This window comes from Cucumis melo, chromosome 10 (assembly GCF_025177605.1).
Source record: "Cucumis melo cultivar AY chromosome 10, USDA_Cmelo_AY_1.0, whole genome shotgun sequence".
NCBI classification, from domain to species: Eukaryota; Viridiplantae; Streptophyta; class Magnoliopsida; order Cucurbitales; family Cucurbitaceae; genus Cucumis; species Cucumis melo.
In genome coordinates, this window is record NC_066866.1 from 16,402,633 (window position 1) to 16,427,034 (window position 24,402).

A 24,402-nucleotide genomic window follows, 5' to 3' on the forward strand; every position below is an offset into this window, starting at 1 on the left:
AGATTTACCATTTGGAAATGAAAGATCTCATGTTGATCTAAAAAAAAATGTTCTTATTTCATGAAGCTACTAATGCATCTTTCATGAAAGGAGTGACTTAGCCAATTACAATAACTTTGCACAAACCTTGACAAGTACAAAAGGTGCTCCTTTACAGCAAGGCATTGTTTAAGAGTGACTGTGATGAAAAGCTGTCGCAGGACAGTCCTATCAATCTTTTTACATTCCTCACTACTCTCATTTATGTAACTTACTTCAGCATTTTGTCTCATCACTTTGTTACATCCCTTTGGATGGATCCCCTGCTGTTTTTCTCTCATAAACAGCTTTATTGTTAAAGCTGCAGTTTTTCCCAAACCAGGCCTTCCCATTATGAAAGCACTGGTAGGAAAAAGAATTATATCCAATTGTTCATCTTCCACTTGACATGGGAGATCCAATTCTTTACTATCATGGCTTGAAAGCAAGAGTTTCGCTTTTTGATAGGATAAAGATTGGAACTTCATTTGCAGCAAATTCTTTTTCAGAGTTGCATTCTTAGTGTCATCACTGTCATCTTGACTTAATATGGCATCGAGATCAGCTTTGATGTGATCCTTATAGACAACGATATCATGAGAAGCACTCCATGTGATTGGAAGCTTAAGATCCCTGGACCAATAACAAAAAATCGTGTGAGACTAACATCAACCGATTTAAAGTAAATGTTTGAATGGACAACCATTTTCTCACTGTTCACATTTCAAATGAAAAGACATGGATGTACCCTTTATGAGAATTTGCCATACATAGATTTAGAAAGTCATCGGTATACAGCTCATGTATGTTGGAAAGGCAATCAACTACTCCTTTTACATCCGTCAAAGGTTTGATATCCCATATCTTTAGAACTTGTTTGTACTTTGAATCCTTCTCAATATCCAATGAATATATGATGTACAGACCTTCAACTTTAGCACAATTTATTATGTCAGAACATTTAGGATTCGAGAAGTTCTTAGTTTCTGGGCGCCAGCCACAGGAAAGCCTCAACAAAAGGACAATAATTGACTTCTTCTGGTTGATTGAGACCACTTTCTGGAATGATGCCCTAAAGGAATCACTTAGAAGAACCTGGAGATTATCAAGAAGGAAAATTTGTTTAAGCACTTGAAAAATCAATTTAAATATGGAAAGCTGAAGATAAGGAACATAAGTATCAATAATGAGGACATATATATCAACATTGGGCAACGAAATTCTCTAACACAATGACAGAGATTACAAGATACATACCTTCCACTGAACCATTTTAAACAGTACACTATCCTTGTTGAGTAAATCATCAAGCTCAAGGAGGACTTTCTTGACCTCTATTATAGCATCGGCCAAGTCTTTGTCTTCCTCAGCATTAAAATAACATTGACGATCTTTGGCATCAGAAACTACAGCTTCCCATTCAGAATTACTATTTCCTAATGTCGTTGCATCTCCCACAATCCAAAGACAGTGCCTACAAAGAAAGATGATTTTAAACTTTAACAAGTAAAAAGAAATTAAATATTACAAAAACATACATAGAGGATAACATACCTAGCTCTCGTTAAAGCAACATTGATTCTTTGTGAATTGGAGATAAACCCAATATTTTTTCTCCGGTTGGATCTGACAGTGGATAATATGATCACATCCTCTTCACCTCCTTGGAAACCATCCACAGACTTCACTTTTACAGTAAAACCTTTACTCTTCTCGTATTTTTGTCCAAGCCTGCCCTGAATTGCTGAAACTTGTGCAGCATAGAAAGAGATTACACCAATGCTGAGCCTTGTCTTGACACTCCTCCATGCTGCATATATATTTTTCCATATGAAAGAAACCCACATCACTGTGTTAGAATCCCACCTAACAAGGATTATCCCAAGACAAAGAATGAACTCAAGAACAATTAGAGACAATCAAATATGAAAATGTATGAAATATATTCAAAATTACCATAAGAACAAGTAACAAAGTAACCCTAGCCTTTCGAGAGAGCTAGACTCTCCCAAGGTCCCCTATCCCATTACAAGGAAATCCCTTTACAAAATTCTTCACACCTCTCTCCAACCCATCTCCTACTATTTATAAGGAAAAGACCTAACTAACTTACTAACTATTTACTAATATGCCCCCACTAACAACCATCTTCATTTCCTACTAATAGTCCACTATTTTCCTATCTAGGGTTCTTACATTACTCTGCCCTTCAAAGACAACTTGTCCGCAAGGTGTGCTTTCAAAACAGGATCACAAAATTGGCCCTAGTTCCTCTCTTTCTTAAGCAATGAAACACTCAACAGCAGTCCTCAGCCTCCTGAAAGTAAAAAACGTCTCCAATTTGGGCTTCCATTAATTCATTTGAGTTCAGCACATTCAGCAACCCATAACCAACTTCTGCAATTTGATCCCACTTGTTGACATCCCCTCCTGACACATCCTAGAGTTGTTTTCCCGCCCCTTTACAGAATAATAAAACAGCACTATCTCCTAATCTTGGTCTCCTTCCACCGGCAACACCCTTTTTCTTTGCATTTTCTTTTCTTCCCACCTTGATTGCCTTTTCTCCTCTGTCCATTGTTGGCCAACAATCTGGATGTTCCCCACTGTCGTCCAACATTTCAGCCCTATTGTCACAGCTCGTCGGACATCGAGCACCCAACTAACATTACCAATCACAATGCTTCCCTCGTGGAACAGATGTTCAAAGTTCACCAACAACATGCCTAGGACCCTGGTAATAGATTGAAAACCAACCATCCATAATTTTATCCTTTGTCGGTACCCCTGGCTTCCTTTAAAATTTTCTTCTTCCTCATTGTGTAATTTCCATCGTTGCCCTTTGAATTTTATTCTCCCGCCTTCTGGTTCGTCCTCTTCTTCAGTCTCATTGGCCATGGTTGGCATTGGATGCTTTAATAATGAAGCCGATCGACGACATGTGAGCAGAGCACACTGTAGTTCGGTAAGGGTGAGTTTCTCCCCGTGGTTATGGTGTTTCCCACGTGGGTCAGGTTCTGGATTTAAAACCAAATAAAACCCATTTGAAAACCCATCTCCAATTACTACCATATTTTTTGACTTAGCAGTGAATTGGGTGTCATCAAATTGGTTTACAGTTAGGCCTTTAACATCTGTATTATACTGCTCAATAAGCCCCAGATGCCTTGCTTCTCTGGATTTCTTTGATTTCTCATGATATAGATTGGGTTTAAACATCACATTAAAATTCAGAATCCCGCTTTTAAGGAGTCCATTGCGTAATCCCCATTTTTCCTCTCCTGACCGCGAGTGGGCCTTATCCTCCATATTTAAAATTGGCCCACTGAGGTATAGTCGGTTCGACCGTTGAATGAAAATTGAACCGTGGATGAAAATAGGTTTAGAATTTTCATTTCCCTCTCGTCTTCAGAATTCTCCAGCCTCTCCACTCGCAAAATAGTGGGCCTCCATTGTTATATTTAAAATAGGGATAGTTGCAAATGTAGCAATTATATTCAAAATAAATAAGTATATGGCAACATTTTAAAAAAATTGTAAATATAGGAAAATCTGTCAAAATCTATCAATGATAGAAGTCTATCACTGATAGACCATGTAGCAAATGTTGGTCTATCACTGATAAACTATAAGAGTCTATCAACGATAGAAGTCTATCATTTATAGACTTTGCTATATTTGCAATTTTTTAAAAATATTGCTACATACTTAATAATTGTTCTAAAAATTACTACCCATTATAATTACCCTTTAAAATAAGCTTAACCCTATTCGACTTGGTAAAACCCAAAATTTTAGGGTTTGTTTCTTTGGCCGTATCTTCATTCCAATGCCACATCAAGGGCCCCACCCTCTGACATTTCACGTGGGCAGCAATTTCATTTTCCACCTATTCATGCAATTCCTCCCTTTTCCCAACCTTCTCCCACCACCTTAGCTCAATTTCGTTCGGCATATCCAGTGCTTCCAACCTCATTATTCTTCCTTCATCTTTTCTCAACGAAATCAACAACAATTTAGTCTTTTAGGGTGTGTTTGGGGTGGGGTTTTAAGGGGAAAAGGATCAGAAAATTGGGTCAAACCGTGTTTGGACCAAGGATTATGATAAATGGGGATTAGGGTTATCCTAATCCCTAAATAACCCTATCTTATCCTCTCTTTTACTTTCTTACAACCCTACATTACCTTACCCAAATAATCCAATCCAAATTCTATTATTATTTTTTAAATTACTACAACTATAACCCTTCTCCCAAACACATATTATTATAACACTGCTATCATAATCCCTCCCCCAAACACATACTATCATAACACTATCTTTTATATTCTTTCTCCCAAACACATATTACCATAAGACTATCCATAATAATCTTTCCCCCAAACACATATTATCATAACACTAGAATTATTATAATCCTAGGATTATGTATCCTAAGATTATCATAATCCTTTTCCCCATAACTCTTTCCCTCCCCCAAACGCACCTTTATTCTCTTTGCCATCCCGAACCATGAATCAGTTGTGTCTTCTTTTTCCCTCGCAAGCTACTGTGCTTGGCGTTTATCAAGGTTTGCTTCTTCAGGCCATCGATGACCGCTTCAGTTCCTCTCTTCTGCCGCGACTTTGTTCGTCTCCACCTCGATTTTCCAACCATGGGCCTACCGATGTACTTTCTTTTCTCCGCCATTCCTTCTTCCATCTGCCGCAACGTGATATTTCCTTCTTTCATCGAGGTCAACCGCTCTCTTAGCTTTAAGCCACCAACCTTTCTTCATTCACCAGTTCGTGAACTTAAGCTCCTTCGACTTTTTTTTTATCTTTCTTGTTCAACATCCCCCTTCAATTGAGCCACTACTGCGACCTTTTCTTTGCACCTTTTTTTCCCACAAATAGTCTTTTTGGTTATGAGTCTTCTCTCTTTTTCGTTCTATTGACCGTGAGTTCAACAGTGGGTTCTTCTTCGTTCTTTTTCTCCTCGGATTGTTCTTCATCTTTCTTGTTTGATTTCCAACTCCGATCGAGACATTGCCGCCTCCAATGCACTATACGAACAACTTCTTCATGTCCCAGGCATCATCAATCTTCAACCCACTAATAGTTTTTTTTTCGTTTCATACTTGATAGTCTCAACCCATTTTTGCTCATCTCTTATATTTTCTTGCACTTTCTTCTTTTGAGCCTCTTCTTCCGCCATTTTGTAATTGTTCTTTGCAGTCCACTTTTGTGCTTGCTCCCATGTACATGGAATTCCTCCCCGTTCCTCCCATTCGCTTTTGAAATCCTTACTCTATTTTAACACTCACTCCCACTCCCATGACCAACCTGCTTCTTCTTCCATTTTCTCTTTATGTTTCATTTGAGTCCCATCTAAAGTTCTAGATTCTGGAGTACTGTCTTGCACTTCCTCCATAATATTTTCAATACTTTTGTAGAAATCCAACATCATTTCCTTTAACACTGAAACTTCCTTCCGTTCTTCAAGTTGTTTTTGTGTCATAGCTGTAAGCATTTTTCAGTTGTTTTAGGAAAGAGCTGTAAGCACTTTTTCAGTTTCTCCTCGATAACAATGATGCTGGCGGTAAACAGTAGATTTTCTTTTCCCTTGTTTCCTTAAGCAGCAAAGCAAGCAAAGTTGTTGTTCGTGTAGTAGTTATAAAGAAAATTAAGTTTTTAGGAGGAAAAGTGAGGTATCTAAGATGTTAGAAATTTTCCCTAAGTGTTAAGAAGAGTTAGGGTTAGGTGGCCAAAGAAGAGAAACTTGAGATTTTTGGCTAACTGTTGGTTTGTGAGCTAGGTGGCCAAGGATGTGTCCAAAGAACCTCCAAAGAGGCCAAAGGAGCTATTGTGAGACGGCCAACATGAAGTTTTAAGCGTTCAAGGTTGTGCTAGGTGGCATGATTGAAGAAGGGTGTAGAGCAAAGAGGCTGTGCGGCTAAAGGAGTGGCCATGTGGGCAAAGTGCGATAAAGAACCTCCATGCGGCAATACAAGGGTAGGCCTTGGCGTGGAAGACATGCTAGGTGTCACAATCGTAACTTCTCAACACGATTGTGCGGCACTTGCTTAGCTCGATCAACAAGTCAGCCGTTCGAAATTCGGAATCCGCAAACAAACTCGCGGTATGATGTAGCCTCCCTCCTCGTTCTTGAGAAAATGTTTTTATAAAACGAGAGAGAGAAATTAAATAGTTGAAAACATCATAAAGAAAGCATTGAAGACTGTCAATTGCAAAGAAAATAGCTTAACTTGCAAAGTGTGCGACAAGGCTTGGGCGGGAGTCGGACTAGTCATGTACCCCCTATAGTACATATTGAGATTTTTGGCCTTGGCACGCTTGCATATGAAAAAGCCGAAATGTCACACTGTGACTCGGCGACACCTAAACGAAAGAATTAACCTAAACTACTTGGACAATTATGCCCTTGACATTCTCCCCCACCTAAATGGTTGACGTCCCTGTCAACTGGTGAAGCTTGAAATCTTCTATCTTCTGCTTCCACGCTTCAAGATCTTCGACACGTTCCCAGCTGGTCTCCTCCACATGAAGGTTCTTCTACTTTACCAAATACTCGTGGATCCTTCGTGCGGGTCTTCTGCCCCTTCTTTAATTGCATGGCCGAGATCATTTTCAACCCATCTGGGTGACGTAGGTCAGTCTATACAACCGAGGGTGTAGGTCCAGAGATCACCAAGCATTTGGTCAAAGGCATTGGGATTACCTGATGTTCGAGTAGGAACTCCATTCCCAGTACCACATCAAAGTCATCCATTTTTACTACTACAAAGTCTACGAGGCCACTCCATCCTCCCAATCTTATCATCGTTTGTTTCACTAGTCCGATGATAGGTAGGGCAGCAGAATTGACGGCTTTCATTCTTCCTGCATCCTTCTCCCAGCGGAGATTCAAACGTTTAGCTTCTGCTTCTGTTATGAAATTGTGGGTGGCACCGGAGTCAACCATAGTCTTTTGGTTGGCTTCTCGTTGATCCAGGTGTCAACGTACATTAAACCCCTTTCCACTGGTGTGTTCGTCTCCCCCACCTTTTTCTGGAGAGATGACAGAAATTTCAAGGCCCCCATTCGAGGGTTATCAACTTCTTCTGTTTGGTCTGCTTCCCTCTCGGTCTGATTTTGTTGATTGTCTGAATCTGAGGCAAAAGTTGCCTGGAATGCATTGAAATGCATTGAAAGCAGTTTTGTTCGGGCATTCCCTGGCCATGTGTGGTCCCTTACATATGAAGCAACTAAAAGGACGATTGGACACATTCTGGTTACTTGGTCCTCGCCAGGAGTTTCCAGTATTCGATTGATGGGATTTACGATCTCCATTAAAGCGTCTGTCCCCTCCCATAGTTTTAGGAGAACTTGGGCGGTTGTTCCTACTTCCTCCAGATGAGGAGCTTGGATGACGTCTCGTATCTTGAGAGTCGTTAGACAGGTCAAACAGCCGTTCGGCTGCAGCGTACGCGGATGTGAGGTCTTGAACTCTTTTTTCATATAGCTTTGTCTTCGCCCACGGCTTCAATCCTTCGACAAAACAGAAAACTTTGTCTTTCTCGGACATATCGCGTATATCCAACATCAGTCCCGCAAATTGTTTCACATACTCCCGAATACTACCGGTGTGTTTCAGCTCCCGTAACTTCCGTCGATGCAAGATCTAGACATTTTCTAGGAAGAATTGTGAGCGAAGTTCTCTCTTCAAAGCGTCCCAAGTATCTATCACACAACGTCCCTCCTGCATGTCAACAAATCGGGACCTCCACCATAACTTGGCATCCTCAGACAGATGCATCGTCGCCAACGTGACTTTGGCTTCCTCTGTAACCGTGTTTGTGGCCCTGAAGTACTGCTCCAGGTCAAAGATATAGTTTTCTAGGGCCTTCGCGTCTCTTGCCCCACAGAAGGGCTTTGGTTCCGGGATCTTCACTCTACTAACCGGAATGGCTCCCCCAGCGGGAGCTTGATTTTCCATTGCTCGCATTGTGAGGCTCAGTCTCGCGTTCACATCTGCGATTTCGTTTCTGACGACATCGAGGGTAGCTCAAAAATCCTCTGACATGTCGTTTATCATCTCTAACAGTGTCTTTTGAGAGCTATGCAGCTCTTGAACACACTCCTCAATATGGGCAACAGAGCCCGTCGAACTGTCTCCACGCTCGTAGTTGACAATTCTTCCGATGTTTATGGTTGTTTCCAGGGCGTCGACCCATGTCATCAACTCTTGTATCGGAAACCCTTCGACACGGCCAGCTACCGCATCGATCGTATTAGTTTTCTCGAAAATTTCATCGAGACGAGACTCCAAGTAGCGGATGGAGTCGGGAACTTCGACTAGGTAGAGCATCTGTTCTTCTAGCTCTACTAGTCGGTCTTTCTGGGCCTTGCCCGATGGATTCGACGACGACATGTTTCGGTCTTATCGTCAATTAGCCAATTTGGCTCTGATACCACTTGTCACAATCGTAACTTCTCAACACGATTGTGCGGCACTTGTTTAGCTCGGTCAACAAGTCAACCGTTCGAAATTCGGAATCCGCGGACAAACTCGCGGTATGATGTAGCCTCCCTCCTCGTTCTTGAGAAAATGTTTTTATAAAACGGGAAAGAGAAATTAAATAGTTGAAAACATCATAAAGAAAGCATTGAAGACTGTCAATTGCAAAGAAAATAGCTTAACTTGCAAAGAGTGTGACAAGGCTTGGGCAGTGGTCGGACTAGTCATGTACCCCCTATAGTACATATTGAGATTTTTGGCCTTGGCACGCTTGCATATGAAAAAGCCGAAATGTCACACTGTGACTCGGCGACACCTAAACGAAAGAATTAACCTAAACTACTTTCAAGACATAAAGATAAAGTGATTTGGGGGTATTCGAGCATACGGCCATCGGTAAATAATACCTTGGACGATTATGCCCTTGACATTCTCCCCCACCTAAATGGTTGACGTCCCCGTCAACTGGCGAAGCTTGAAATCTTCAATCTTCTGCTTCAACGCTTCAAGGTCTTCGACACGCTCCCAGCTGGTCTCCTCCACAGGAAGGTTCTTCCACTTTACCAGATACTCGTGGATCCTTCGTGCGGGTCTTCTGCCCCTCCTTACTCGCTCGGCCAGAATTTCTTCAACATCTTTGTCTTCCTTCTGACTAAGGTCGATAATTGGGCGAGTTACGATATTCCGCTGCAGGTCCTCCGTGTCTTAATGGTACGGTTTCAGGTTACTAACATCAATTACTGGGTAGATTTTCATCCATGTGGGCAACGCTACTCTGTAAGAAGTATTCCCTACCTTTTTCAGCACTTCAACTGGTCCTTCGTACTTCCTGATGAGACGCTGGTCTTTGCGTCCTCGAAACCTGACTTGCTCTGGTCGTAGTTTGATGAGTACCTGGTCTCCCGCCCGAAACTCAAGAGGTCGTCGCTTCTTATCTGCCCACTTCTTCATCCGCTTCGATGCTTTTTCTAAGTACGCTCTGGCGATGTCGTTTGTCTGTTTTCACTCCTTCGTGAAATTGAGGGCTTGAGGGTTCTTCCCTGCAAAGGGATGATCAACAAGGTGTGGCAGTACTGGTTGCCTCCCAGAAACAATCTTAAATGGGCTTCTCCCTGTAGATGAACTTGTCTGAGCGTTTACAAAATGGCGCAAGTATTCCTCGAGCATGCAGTTGAATCGCTCAGTCTGGCCGTCAGTTTGGGGATGGTAGCTTGAGGATATGTTCAGACTTGTTCCCAAGAAGGAAAATAATTCCGTCCAGAAGGAGCCAATGAATCTACCATCCCTGTCACTCACTATACTTGTCGGGACTCCCCACAACTTAACAACATGCTTAAAGAACAATTGAGCTGTCATTTCTACTGAACACTGCTTGGTGGTGGGGATGAAGGTGGCGTACTTTGAAAAACGATCAATGATGACTAAGATGGCTTCAAAGTCGCCTACCTTAGGAAGATGGGTGATGAAGTCCATAGAGACACTCTCCCAAGGTCTTGTTGGAACCGGTAGAGAGTCAAGAAGTCCAGCAACCTTCACTTTCTCTACTTTATCTTATTGGCAGATGAGACACGTCTTAGTGTACTGCATGACATCATCTCTCATATTCGGCCAAAAGTAGCCCTTCTTCAACAGGGCGTACGTCCGCTGCCATCCGGGATGGCCAGCCCATAGAGTGTCGTGACACTCATACAACAATTTCTTCCTTAAGTCCCCTGCTCTTGGGACATATAGCCGATTGCCCTTTGTGACTAACAAGTCTTCCTCGACCCAAAACTGTCGTGTTTTGCCCGCCTTCACTAAATTCATGACATTCTGAGCGGCATGATCTTTCTGTAGGAACTCTCTCAAGGTGTCTCTAACCGACCCGCCAATCTCGCTTCCCCGGAGGTGAGCTAACAAGCATATGGCTGCATGTTCTTGTTTGCGACTTAGGGCATCAGCAGCCTAGTTGCTCGACCCCTTCTTGTGTTCAAATTCGAAGTCGAACTCGGCCAGAAATTCCTGCCATCTTGCTTGTTTCGAAGTCAACTTTGGCTGGGTAAAGAAGTGCCAGGTTGCACTGTTGTCCGTTTTCACTACAAACGACAAACCTAGTAGGTATTGTCTCCAGGCTCTCAAACAATGTACTACTGCGAGCATTTCTTTTTCGGACACAGTATACCTCCTTTCGGCTGTATTCAATTTTCGACTTTCGTATGCAATCGGGTGCCCATTCTGTAAGAGTACACCCCCCAACGCATAGTCAAACGCATCTGTCAAGACTTCGAAAGGTTTGGTCACATCCGCAATCCCTAGAAGTGGCCCCTCCATCATGGCTTGTTTTAGGCCGTTGAATGCGGCTTGCCATTCGGGGTCCCAATTCCAGTGAACGTCTTTTTTCAGTAGTTCAGTCAGCGGGCTTGCTCGTTTGGAGAATCCCTCGACAAATCGACGATAGTAATTTGCCAGCCCGAGGAAGGAGCGTAACTCCGAGACTGATTTCGACATTGTCCAGTCGCGTATCGCAGCAATCTTCCCTTCTTCCAATCCAATTCAGCCACACTCTATCACATGGCCCAAAAAGTTTATCCGCTCTTGTGCAAAAGAGCATTTTTCTCTTTTGACATACAGCTGATTCTCTTTCAATTTCTGAAAAACCTTTTGCAGGTGGTCTCTATGTTCCTCCATGGTCGTACTATAGACCACTATATCATCCAGGTAGACTACTACGAATTTATCGAGATATTCGTGGAAGACCTGGTTCATCAACGTACAGAAGGTGGCAGGGGCGTTGGTGAGACCAAATGGCATTACGAGGAATTCGAACGCACCATATCGGGTGACACAGGTTGTCTTCGGCTCATCTCCCTCTACAATTCTCACTTGGTAGTACCCCGACCGCAAGTCTAACTTTGAAAAATATTTTGCCCCATGTAAGCGATCGAACAAGTCAATAATTATGGGAAGTAGATACTTGTTGCGAACCGTGAGTTTATTCAGGGCACGATAATCAATGCACAATAGTAAACTCTCATCTTTCTTCTTCTGGAAAAGAACTGGGGCCCCATACGGAGTTTTTGCAGGCCTAATGAACCCTACATTCAGTAACTCATCTAACTGTTTCCAAAGTTCAGCTAACTCCGGAGGTGCCATACGATAAGCATTCTTTGCAGGCGGTTTTGCCCCTGGCACCAACTCGATCTCATGATCAATCATTCTCCGAGGTGGCAAAGACTTGGCCAAGCTATCGGGCATCACATCACGGTACTTCTCTAGCACGCGCACGATCTCCTTAGGGACTGTCTCCCCTGAGTTCTCTGACGAATTGAGTGGGATGGCCATAAATGTTAGTTCGTCTCGAGAGAGACCCTTTTTTACTTGCATGGCCGAGATCATTTTCAACCCATCTGGGTGACGTAGGTCAGTCTATACAACCGAGGGTGTAGGTCCAGAGATCACCAAGCATTTGGTCAAAGGCATTGGGATTACCTGATGTTCGAGTAGGAACTCCATTCCCAGTACCACATCAAAGTCATCCATTTTTACTACTACAAAGTCTACGAGGCCACTCCATCCTCCCAATCTTATCATCGTTTGTTTCACTAGTCCGATGATAGGTAGGGCAGCAGAATTGACGGCTTTCATTCTTCCTGCATCCTTCTCCCAGCGGAGATTCAAACGTTTAGCTTCTGCTTCTGTTATGAAATTGTGGGTGGCACCGGAGTCAACCATAGTCTTTTGGTTGGCTTCTCGTTGATCCAGGTGTCAACGTACATTAAACCCCTTTCCACTGGTGTGTTCGTCTCCCCCACCTTTTTCTGGAGAGATGACAGAAATTTCAAGGCCCCCATTCGAGGGTTATCAACTTCTTCTGTTTGGTCTGCTTCCCTCTCGGTCTGATTTTGTTGATTGTCTGAATCTGAGGCAAAAGTTGCCTGGAATGCATTGAAATGCATTGAAAGCAGTTTTGTTCGGGCATTCCCTGGCCATGTGTGGTCCCTTACATATGAAGCAACTAAAAGGACGATTGGACACATTCTGGTTACTTGGTCCTCGCCAGGAGTTTCCAGTATTCGATTGATGGGATTTACGATCTCCATTAAAGCGTCTGTCCCCTCCCGTAGTTTTAGGAGAACTTGGGCGGTTGTTCCTACTTCCTCCAGATGAGGAGCTTGGATGACGTCTTGTATCTTGAGAGTCGTTAGACAGGTTAAACAGCCGTTCGGCTGCGGCGTACGCGGACGTGAGGTCTTGAACTCTTTGTTCATATAGCTTTGTATTCGCCCACGGCTTCAATCCTTCGACAAAACAGAAAACTTTGTCTTTCTCGGACATATCGCGTATATCCAACATCAGTCCCGCAAATTGTTTCACATACTCCCGAATACTACCGGTGTGTTTCAGCTCCCGTAACTTCCGTCGATGCAAGATCTCGACATTTTCAGGGAAGAATTGTGAGCGAAGTTCTCTCTTCAAAGCGTCCTAAGTATCTATCGCACAACGTCCCTCCTGCATGTCAATAAATCGGGACCTCCACCATAACTTGGCATCCTCAGACAGATGCATCGTCGCCAACGTGACTTTGGCTTCCTCTGTAACCGTGTTTGTGGCCCTGAAGTACTGCTCCAGGTCAAAGATATAGTTTTCTAGGGCCTTCGCATCTCTTGCCCCACAGAAGGCCTTTGGTTCCAGGATCTTCACTCTACTAACCGGAATGGCTCCTCCAGCGGGAGCTTGATTTGCCATTGCTCGCATTGTGAGGCTCAGTCTCGCGTTCACATCTGCGATTTCGTTTCTGACGACATCGAGGGTAGCTCGGAAATCCTCTGACATGCCGTTTATCATCTCTAACAGCGTCTTTTGAAAGCTATCCAGCTCTTGAACACACTCCTCAATATGGGCAACAGAGCCCGTCGAACTGTCTCCACGCTCGTAGTTGACAGTTCTTCCGATGTTTATGGTTGTTTCCAGGACGTCGACCCTTGTCATCAACTCTTGTATCGGAAACCCTTCGACACGGCCAGCTACCGCATCGATCGTATTAGTTTTCTCGGAAATTTCATCGAAACGAGACTCCAAGTAGCGGATGGAGTCGGGAACTTCGACTAGGTAGAGCATCTGTTCTTCTAGCTTTACTAGTCGGTCTTTCTGGGCCTTGCCCGATGGATTCGACGACGACATGTTTCGGTCTTATCGTCAATTAGCCAATTTGGCTCTGATACCACTTGTCACAATCGTAACTTCTCAACACGATTGTGGGGCACTTGTTTAGCTCGGTCAACAAGTCAGCCGTTCGAAATTCGGAATCCGCGGACAAACTCGCGGTATGATGTAGCCTCCCTCCTCGTTCTTGAGAAAATGTTTTTATAAAACGGAAAAGAGAAATTAAATAGTTGAAAACATCATAAAGAAAGCATTGAAGACTGTCAATTGCAAAGAAAATAGCTTAACTTGCAAAGAGTGCGACAAGGTTTGGGCGGGGTTCGGACTAGTCATGTACCCCTATAGTACATATTGAGATTTTTGGCCTTGGCACGCTTGCATATGAAAAAGACGAAATGTCACACTGTGACTCGGCGACTCCTAAACGAAATAATTAACCTAAACTACTTTCAAGACATAAAGATAAAGTGATTTGGGGGTATTCGGACATACGGTCATCGGTAAATAATACCTTTGACGATTATACCCTTGACACCTGGCACCCTGATGGGGCTATGCACATGCATGCAGCCCTCTGCCGCCAATGCCATGCGCAAGCCATGCATATGTGCATTTTTAAGGCCATTTTTTTATGTTTTAGTAACTTTTGAGCAATGGATTATTTCTAGATTAAGAAGATTAATTTGAATTTAAATTCTTTTATTTTAAGGCAATAAGAGATTGGACAAATTTATAGACTTAAGGGAGTTAGCTACAAACCGTGAGTGACAAAATGAGTTTTAATTCTGTTTTAAACATGAATTTCTAGTTTAAAACAGAATTCAAACTCATGAATTTCTAGATTAATGGAAGGAACGAAGAGATTGGAATTGCAAAAGGGCCGTAGAGAGAAAATCGAAGGTAAGCCATGAAGCACAACAATGTTAACCCTAGTGGGCACTTTAGGAAGCACTAGCAAAGTTATGTTATAACTTGGTTCAAGCAGCCACCCAAGTCCAGGGCTCTTCCATGCCTATTGGATTAGAGAAGCCATCAGTGGAGCTTGTGAAGGTCACAGAAGACATGAAGTCTTTCAAGGCTTATCACAAGCTTCATGTTGAACAAGCAAATGCCCGTCATGTTGGTGCTCAGATGAAGAAGGTTGCTGAGGCAGAAAAGGGAGAGAAGAAGTAAATGGTTCTAAGTTTTTAACTGTGCCCCCCATATCTTTTGAGTGAAAATTTATTTGGCCTTTAAATTTAGTATCCACCCTTTTTCCTTAACATGTGCAAACCTCGTTTAATTTTGAAATGATTAGAGATTTGTTTTTATGCCAAAAAATAATTCTAGTTTAATGATCTTGGCATGCTTTGAGTTATTGAAGTATGTTTTATGAACTGATTTTACCAAGATGTTTATAAAAGCATGTGTTTAATTAAAAGCTTGAGATCTGATTTAAATGTTTAAGCTTGAGTTTAATGATTTTACTAAGCTATTTACAAAGCATGAGATTTAGCTAAGTTTGAGTTTAAAAGCAAGAGAATTTCTAAGCTAGCGCGAAGCATGAGTCATGATTTAGAAAGTATGTTTTAAGTATAAGTCTGCTATAAGCAAGAAATTTGTTCAAAAGCATGATTATTTCCAAGCTTTAAAAGAGTTTGAGCTTGAGCTAAGCATAAGTTTGAGATAAGTATGAGATTTAAGCAAAGTATATTTAAGCAAAGCATGATTTAAAGTTTTTCATGAGTTTATGCGATTTTCACTAGCGGCACTAAGTTATTGAGTCCAAGGCTAGTATATTATATGTGCACACAGAGATTATTTTGTTGTTGGTGTTAAGTTTACTCCATGACAACGATGTTGTCAAGAGCGTCAGGCATGCCTCACTACGGCAAGGACGTCGGGAGTAAGATGCTGAGTAAGTTAAAGAGAAGTCATGCTAGTGTATTTTAAATGTGAATTGCTTTGTTGAGATTGCTTACTTTATTTGCTTTCGAAGGCATGTTTTATTTAAGTTAGTCACTCGCCAGACTTTAACTCACTTTTTCAAATTGTACTTTCCAGGTAGAGAATGTGATCCCAGAGTCTTACTTATTGCTGCTAATCTGCTGTCAAATTCTAGTTTCTGTTATTGTATGTCACGTATTCTGGACATACATTTTGGTCTGTATATACTTGTTGTAAGAAGTTTAGGGAAATGTTTAGGAGTTTGTCTGGTTGTATGTTAAACCTTAGTTTGTGTCTACTTAAGACCATGATATATTGCTCAAGTTAGAACCCTAGTTGTTTAAGTTATGGGCTGCATTGTTGTGTTTAAGTTTATTTCATGTGTGTATTTAGTTGTTCTTATTCTGAAAAGTTAGTAGTCAAGTTAAAGGTCAGCAGGTATCGTTGAGAGGAGATCGATATTTGTTGGCTTCACGCCGTCTCTTAGACTGAGAGAAAGGAGTCTGGGCGGGGGTATGGCACTTGTCATTTTCCATATCGTTATATTACAATCTCCACAACAATTTTGCATCATCAACAAGAATTATTATTGATATTGTGACCTTTGACTGCTCTATATATTGATCTACAGGCGTGGGAAAAAAAATCAAACATAACAGAATTGGAATTTTCAAAATTTTGTTTGATGAAATGAAACTCTTTTAAGTAATCTAATTTAGAGATCTATTATCTAGGTGATTTTGCACACTAGAGTAAACTGAAAAGGAGATTTTTTGATACACTAATAAATAAAATCAGTGTTACCAAGCATGCTAGACGGTTAAGATTCCCATATAATTGATTTTGACCCAGTAAAAACTCCCAAAACGGACTTGATGTCTAAGTACCAACATACCTCTGTAAAGTTTTTCAATTATTTTGATCACAACAGCTACCTCAACCGCATTCTTCTTGCTATGTCCATCATCATCCCCTTCTTCTTTCCCAACAGAAACATTTATGAAGGTATATGGACCAAACATTGGACTAGGAATATAACGCTTCTTGTATGCTTCATCCATGACAAGAGGAGCATCTGTAATTTGATTGCTGTAAAATTTGGAACTTGGAAAGTAGCTTATTGATGGATGCATTCTGTATTGTGTGTTGAGCAAATGCTTTGAATGTCCTAATAAACTCAGTCGTTCAAAAAGACTTCGACCATATCCAGCTGCATCACAAACCTACATTATAGAAGAGAAAAGATATTTCAAGTGAGTTCAGAGGATACTTGGATGAAAAACTATGTTTGAATGTTAATATCAAAATAGACGATAAATTAATCTTACTTGGCTACTAACTATTGCTGGCAATTGGCACTCATCGCCAATGAGAATAGCATGCTTTATTCCGGGAAGCTGTAATGGTACTACCGATTCACATTCTTTCAGCTGTGCAGCTTCATCAATAACTAACAACTTCACTGGGTCCATTTTCATGGAGTTCAACTGGAATGAACTGGAAGCAGTGCAAAGTATCAGAGAAGCCCTCTGGAAACAGAACTTCTTCACAGATTTTTTATTTGCTGTAGTTGGGAGTTGAAGTTGATCCAGAGAAGCCTGAAGAAATCTGAGAATTGAGAGGCACTGGTTCCTCAAATGTAAAAAAGTTGCTTCCACTGAAGAATTTGGAAAGTCCATAATTACATCAAGACTTGAAAACAGAACCTCCATTTGTGTCGAGGTTATATTATCCTGGGACAGAAGCATCCCAAATGAATCAACCAAGTTCAGAAGGATCACTATATTCTGAAAATTATGCTCCAGGATGAATTGCTTGGGAATATGCGTTATCAAAGTTTGAAGACATCCACGTAGTGCCACAGCAGTAGTATTAAATTTTTCCCTTATGAACCTAAGGAATGAAGTGGCCGCAACCACATCATCTCCTGTCTTCTTTTCCCTTCTGCTCAGGTTTGCATTAGACTCCAAAAACATGTGATACTCAGAATTACTACTTTCAAGAAGTTTTATCAGAGACGTAATATGAGACTTCCAACCAGATTGTCCAAAACACTCAAGAAGCCTGTCAACACGATAATCTGAATATATTTCTTCAAGTTCAGAGCCAACTTTCAGCCGATCCTTATTCCCAAATAAGAGCACATCTCCCAAGGAGCATAGCACCCCTCCTTCTCTGGATGATTCTCTCAACAACTTCACAACTCGAGAAGCCAATTCTGTAATAGCAACATTTGTTGGTGCACAAGCAAGAACTCTTTGCTTCATTTCCAAAATTGCCCATAGCAAGAAACTGATAGTTTTAGTTTTTCCTGTACCAGGTGGACCCCATATAAGCTCCACCGAAGGCTTATGTTCACAAAGGGTCTTGCAGACACAACATAGCACTGCTGCTTTTTGAGAATCATTCAACGCAGAAGATAAACTTGTCCTCAATTTTTCAGCACAGATAACATTATTATACGAAGAGCATTTGCTACAGATTTCATCACCCTGACATCCAAAAACAATCAAATTAATTGCTTTTCTTTGAAACGGTTTCTGCTTTCCCCAAAATTATGCTTAAAGAAAAATGGGACATAAAAGAATGGAAGCTAGTGATGTGATAGGTGAACATCTTAATTCAGGAGAAGTTCTTACCATTGAGTTTTTGCTCAGTACATGCTTGACAATCTTCACATCTTCAGAAAAGTGTAATGAGTTCCATATTCTCAAGTTAGTAGTGACATTCATCAGAAAAACGCTAAAGAATTCTTTCTGCATGCCATGTTCACCGCTGATATTTTTTGATACATTTAGTTTCAGATTAGTAGAGCATCCAGTGTCAGTGATTTTGTTAACCCAAGCAAAAGCCCAGGTCCTTGTTGAGCATTGCAAATTAATATCAGTTCCCGGCTTATCATCCAATATGAGAAAGATATCTCCAGGCAATGTTCTATAAGGCTCCTTACCACTATTGTTTGTTGTATTTTTCCAAGCATCAAGCTTGACATTTAGTAACAATTTACCACTAGATTTTGGCTCCTCAATATAAACCATTCGAGCAAAAGGTGCTTTATGAATCGCCTTCAAACTTGAAGACAGTTCTGCTCTTGTTTCTTCTAATAAAGGAAAGAGATACGACCCAAGATATTGATGCACTGACTTAAACGATTCTGGAATATTTTGCACCTGAAATTTTAAACTCGAGAATAAGAATAAACACATATCAGGACTAATCATTTGACGTATTTCAACAGGCAAAACAGGAGATTTGCAGGAATGAAAAAGGTACTTCCATTTACAACAACGAAGAGATAAATTATGCCCCATCATATGAAGCTTACATATACAATGAAGTGAAGAAAATTTAGTTCCAAAGCCAGCTTGTTAATACTTTAATTGATGTCATAATACTTGCATCCAAATCTTAACCACTTGAAGCCGTTAAACTCATAAAAATAGTAGCATTATAGCATTCAGTTAGGTTTTAATTAAAATTTTGAAATTTTATGAACACTGAATCACATCCCATAATCTCATTTTTGTCATCGTTCAAGTTTTTACAATGTTAGAAAGAAGCTTTTACAACCAATTGCATATTATACATTTTTAACCAGGAAGATCCTAACTTAGGGAACAAAGAAGAAAAAAAGAACATTCCTGAAAAAATGGGAATAAGATTATGGGAAATGTAAGGTGCTTTATTGTGTATGCGAAATATCATGGATGGTAAACATTTTAATAAATATATCAGGAAAAAAATAATAAAAGAAGATGTAACCTTTTATATATAATATAATAAAAGTTGTTAATTTTATATTTTCAGTTAGTACATCATCATCTGTTGCCATTACAAAATAAAGAAATTGCGAGAGAGCAAAACGAACCAAGAAAATAAAAGATGATCAGAATTCAGAACATCAAAAGAAAATAAAAAATCGAACCTTGTCTCTATAGAAATCATCATACAATATGTCTTCCAAAGTCCAAGAAAACAAATGATCAATGAGGCCATTGAAACATATTTTCTTAGCTTTAATCTTCTTTGAAGATCCTCCTGCTTCCATTTTCAGGCACAATGACCAATCACAAACTCCCTCAGCATCAAGATTCCTTGATCAAATTGAGGCACAAACAATGAAAATGGGAAATATCAAGCTCAATCAACATTCACATCCCACTAATTCCTCACACGTCAACCGTTGTAAACTGATCAGAAGCAATAGTAACACTTCAGGACGAAATAAGAGAAAACCCATTTGTGAAGAAAACAATGTAGACTAAGAATTGACTTGAAAAAGCCATTATAGATTAAAAAAAGACTTCCATAGGACAAGATGGGTCCACCATACCTTCTTTTTCCTCCTTTTTCGTACACCCCATTTCATTTTTCTTGGTTTGGGATGCTTAAACATTTTCAAATTGAAAGAAGACGTCATTTTACGAGGCCTCACTTTGCAACCTGGCTAAGGAACCGCATAGGGCGGGTCTTCTCTTCTCTTCACTTATTTCACACTGTAAAAAAAGGGTAATGCATTTTCCCAAAATCCATCGTAGCCATGTCAGTCGATCACTTTTGTATCATCCAATTGAATTTCCTTATTGCTTGATTCTTGGATTTATATATTATCAAAAAGAAAACTTTTTTACCTGTTAGCTCTTCCATTTCCAAATTTTTTTTTTTTTTTTTTTTGCTGCTTTTCGAGGGATTGATTCTGTTTGAAGTGGCGATTTTGGGAATCCTTGGAAACCAACGAATTGAAAATCCACTAGACGACGGAAATTGATCTCTGCCCAAAAAAAGTGAAAATAATCCATTTGGAGAAGTGGGAATTCCAACTTTACTACTGGGAGCACAAGAACAGAACAGAAGGACCCAATAAAAATGAGTTTTTATTTTTTTTTTCTAACCGATTAATGACATGTCCCTTTGTAAACGCATGAGATCTAACCTTCCAACGTAAGAAGCCACTGCACAACAAGACCGTACATGTTTTTAGATTTCATATATTTGTCTGGTATGGATAATCTGTAACTGACGAAAAACTTAATAGAAAAGATATGTATTGTTCTATTTGGATGGTACCAAAATTTGCTTAAAATTGAGTAGACACCATCCAAAATCGAAACTTGGGGAATTATTAGATTAGTATCATGATGATAAATTTGAGAGTAGTTTAACCAAGGGTTATCAAGGTTATCATAATTTCTCTTCCATTCTCTCTCTTTTTTCTTAAACTCTCTCAACTCTCCCTAAGTTTACTATTTCATTTATTTTTTAAAATTTATTATTTATCAAAATCTTTTTTTTTTAATTTGTTTAATGAAGTTAAAATGAATATTATTTTTTATTTTATTTTATTTACAAACTTCATTGTGATCGGTCTAGGGATTCCGTCTTCATATTTAACTTTTTTTTTATTTTTTGAAATTTTATTATTTCATGTCTTTTGTTTGCTTTTATTCTTTTATTTGTTTTTCAGCTTTTCAAATATTTTATCTTAAAACTAACCTATCTATATCTAAACTATTTTCGATAAATTTAAGTTAAATGAATTTAAAAAAAATGAATTTTATTAAACTTATAAAAATCAAACCAAAATCAAATCAAACGATTTAATATTAAATTAAATAAATTTTGAATCATTAAATGATCTAAAAAATGTGAAACAAATTGTTGAATAAGAAATTTTGGAACCAATCACAAATTGCCACATCATTTACTAAAATAATTATATTTGGGATTAACTAAAAATTGGCATGTGTCCCAAATTAAATTTAAAGAAAAATTGGACAAATGATGTCACGTGTTTTATTATGACAATTAGGTCAACTTAATTATTTTGGTTCAATTAAATATTATTTAGTTAGGCTAAAATTCAATTGAGCCCAAAAATAAGCTTAATTTAGCGACCCAAATGCATGTGATTGAGCCCATGGGTATGGTCCATGGACCAGAACAAGCTCAAGTCCATAAAAGCCCACCAGGGAACTCTATAAATAGAGGAGTTCTCTTCATTTGTGAAGATTGGAAATTTTTGACTCTAGAAGGTCTAGAGAGAATTCTCTCAAGAGATAGAAGCCTCTTCAACTCCTGAAGTTGACCACCCTCGAAGATTGAAGCTCTTGAAGATACAAGCTTTCTTCCAAGACTCCAATTTCAAGAACATCTTCGAAGATTGAAGCTCCTTTGAAGATCCAAACTTTCTTCCAAGTCTCCAACTTCATTCAAGAACACCCTTGAAGATTGAAGCTCCTTTGAAGATACAAACCTTCTTCCAAGTCTCCAACTTTAAGAACATCTTTGAAGATTGAAGCTCCTTTGAAGATACAAGCTTTCTTCCAAATCTCCAACTTCAAGAACACCCTCGAAGGTTGAAGCTCCTTTGAAGATACAAGATTTCTTCTAAGACTCCAACTTCAAGAACATCACGTGCTTCGCTTCCTCAAATCAAGCGTAAGCATCCAGTCGAGAGAGAATCAGAGGGTCAAACTCTAGAGATTGAACCACATCGCATCAAATCAACATAAATACAACATCAACACAAGTTCAACTCCACGAATCAAATTTCTCCGGAAATCTCGTGTGAGCAAATTGACACCCCAGTGGGACCTCTCTACCTCTCATCTCTCTCGTCATTCAAATCTACAAGAAAATCAATGGCATCAAAGAAGCTTGCGTCTAACTGTTCTGTTGCAAGCGATGCTTACACAGGACCCATCACCCGTAGTCGTTCTAAGGGAATCATTCAAGAGCAGGATTAAGGATCTAACGTCGCTCAGAGCATTCTCAAGCAATTGATGGAGTCTCCTAAAGCTGGGATTGTCATCAAAGAAAATCCTTTGTATGATAATTCTGATTCTGCCTAGCAAGTCAAAGAAGGAAGCACATCCTGACGTGATGTCTGTCATGATGGCTGATATAAAGGCCGAAGCTGTCATGGCAGAGATGGAGAGGAAAATTAACTTTCTGATGAAAGTTGTGGAGGAACGAGACCATGAAATCACAGCTTTGAGGGAGTAAATGCGGACTCGTGAAACTGCTGAGTCAAGTCAAACTCCTGTTGTCAAAGCTACTGATAAAGGAAAGAATGTGGTACAGGAAAACCAACCACAACAACAATCAGTCTCTGTTACTTCTCTTTCAGTTCAGCAGCTACAGGATATGATCGCGAATTCCATTAGAGCTCAATACGGAGGATCGCCGCAAAGTACTTTCATGTACTCTAAGTCGTACACCAAGAGAATCGATAATTTGAGAATGTCACTTGGGTACCAGCCTCCAAAATTTCAGCAATTCGACGAAAAGGCAACCCAAAGCAACATATCGCCCACTTCGTCGAAACATGTGAGAATGCAGGATCAAGAGGAGACCAACTTGTCAGGCAATTCGTTCGAAGCTTGAAAGGAAATGCCTTCGAGTGGTACACCGATCTGGAGCCAGAATTCATTGACAGCTGGGAACAATTAGAAAATGAGTTCCTCAACTGTTTCTATAGTACCAGACGTACCGTAAGCATGATGGAGCTTACAAACACCAAATAGCAGAAGGGAGAGCCAGTCATCGATTACATAAACCGATGGAGAGCTCTAAGTCTTGACTGCAAAGATCGACTCATCGAACTGTCAGCGGTAGAAATGTGCACCCAAGGCATGCATTGGGGACTCCTCTACATTTTACAAGGAATAAAGCCACGCACATTTGAAGAGTTAGCAACTCGCGTTCATGATATGGAATTGAGCATTGCCAGCAGAGGAACCAAGGATTTTACTGTTCCTGAAGTAAGAAAAGATAAGAAGGAGACAAAGAGTGCCGAAAAGGTAGTGAAGAGCTCTGTGAAAGAATCTATGGTCGTAAATACGACCCCACTGAAGTTCTCTAAAAGAAAAGAAGGGAGAGTTGAAAAGAAGGATGATGGAAGCGAGAGACGATGTTTGACTTTAAAAGAAAGACAGGAAAAAGTCTACCCATTTTCTGATTCAGATATTGCTGACATGCTAGAGCAACTATTAGAGAAGCAGCTGATCCAACTGCCGGAATGTAAGCGACCTGAGCAAGCAGGAAAGGTGGATGATCTCAATTACTGCAAATATCATCAGGTCATCAGTCACCCGGTAGAGAAAGGTTTTGTGTTGAAAGAGCTAATTCTAAGGTTAGCTCGTGAGAAAAAGATCGAGCAAAACCTGGAGGAGGTAGCCCAAACAAACCATGTTGCAATAATGATAATGTCAGAGACTCTTTCGCCAAGATTGATTTTTGAGCAAAGGGAAAGCTTGGTCCAGTTCGGAACCTTTGAGCCTGTAGTGGTCCGATTCCATCAGGAAGTTGCACCCGAGGATTCTCAAGAAAAAGAAAGATTGATCGAAGAAGACGATGAAGGGTGGACTATTGTGACCCGCCGAAAGAAAAGAAAGACAACTTCGATCCAAAAAGAGCCTTGCTTCTACAGAAATTATAGAAGATGGAATAAGGCTCAAAAGAATAAGAAAAAGAAGAAGACTCGAAAGCTTAAGCTCATGCACGAGGAAGATAAGGATTTCCCTCGAACTCAGCGCTTAGTAACCTTGGCAGACTTCTTTCCAACAAGATTCCTTGGTGATCATCAGGATGAAAACCCAGGAGTTGTTGCATGTCATGCTATTAATGCAACCGAGGAAGAAAGCATCCCGCTAAGATCATTAGAGGAAGAAGGAGTGTCAAAAGACCTATCAAGGTTCAATGTGGATGATTTGTTATCACTTCCTCAAGAAACCAAAACCATCCTCATTAATGTATTGTTGAACTCAGCAGCATCAAGTTCGAGTGCTCCAACTGCGACATACGAGAGTACTCCT

General features: G+C 40.3%; 1 protein-coding gene across 4 annotated transcripts in view; it reads right to left on the minus strand.

Annotated features, from left to right (window-relative positions):
• The window catches only part of LOC103495156 (uncharacterized), a 34,032-nt gene extending 13,618 nt beyond the window's left edge, over positions 1-20,414 (minus strand). The window contains exons 1-10 of one of the 4 annotated variants that reach the window (XM_051091378.1): positions 20,218-20,297; positions 19,920-20,082; positions 19,512-19,680; positions 18,226-18,756; positions 16,915-18,078; positions 16,482-16,809; positions 1,573-1,828; positions 1,276-1,492; positions 767-1,113; positions 127-651 (exon numbers count right to left, since the gene is read on the minus strand). In XM_051091378.1, the coding sequence (XP_050947335.1) occupies positions 127-651; positions 767-1,113; positions 1,276-1,492; positions 1,573-1,828; positions 16,482-16,809; positions 16,915-18,078; positions 18,226-18,756; positions 19,512-19,634 (3,491 nt within the window). In that variant the 5' untranslated portion in view covers positions 19,635-19,680; positions 19,920-20,082; positions 20,218-20,297. Of the gene's footprint in view, positions 1-126; positions 652-766; positions 1,114-1,275; positions 1,493-1,572; positions 1,829-16,481; positions 16,810-16,914; positions 18,079-18,225; positions 18,757-19,511; positions 19,873-19,919 lie in introns of those variants that run through there. The other 3 variants (XM_051091379.1, XM_051091380.1, XM_051091381.1) reach the window with 3 other exon arrangements.
• Between the last annotated feature and the right edge of the window lie 3,988 nt (positions 20,415-24,402).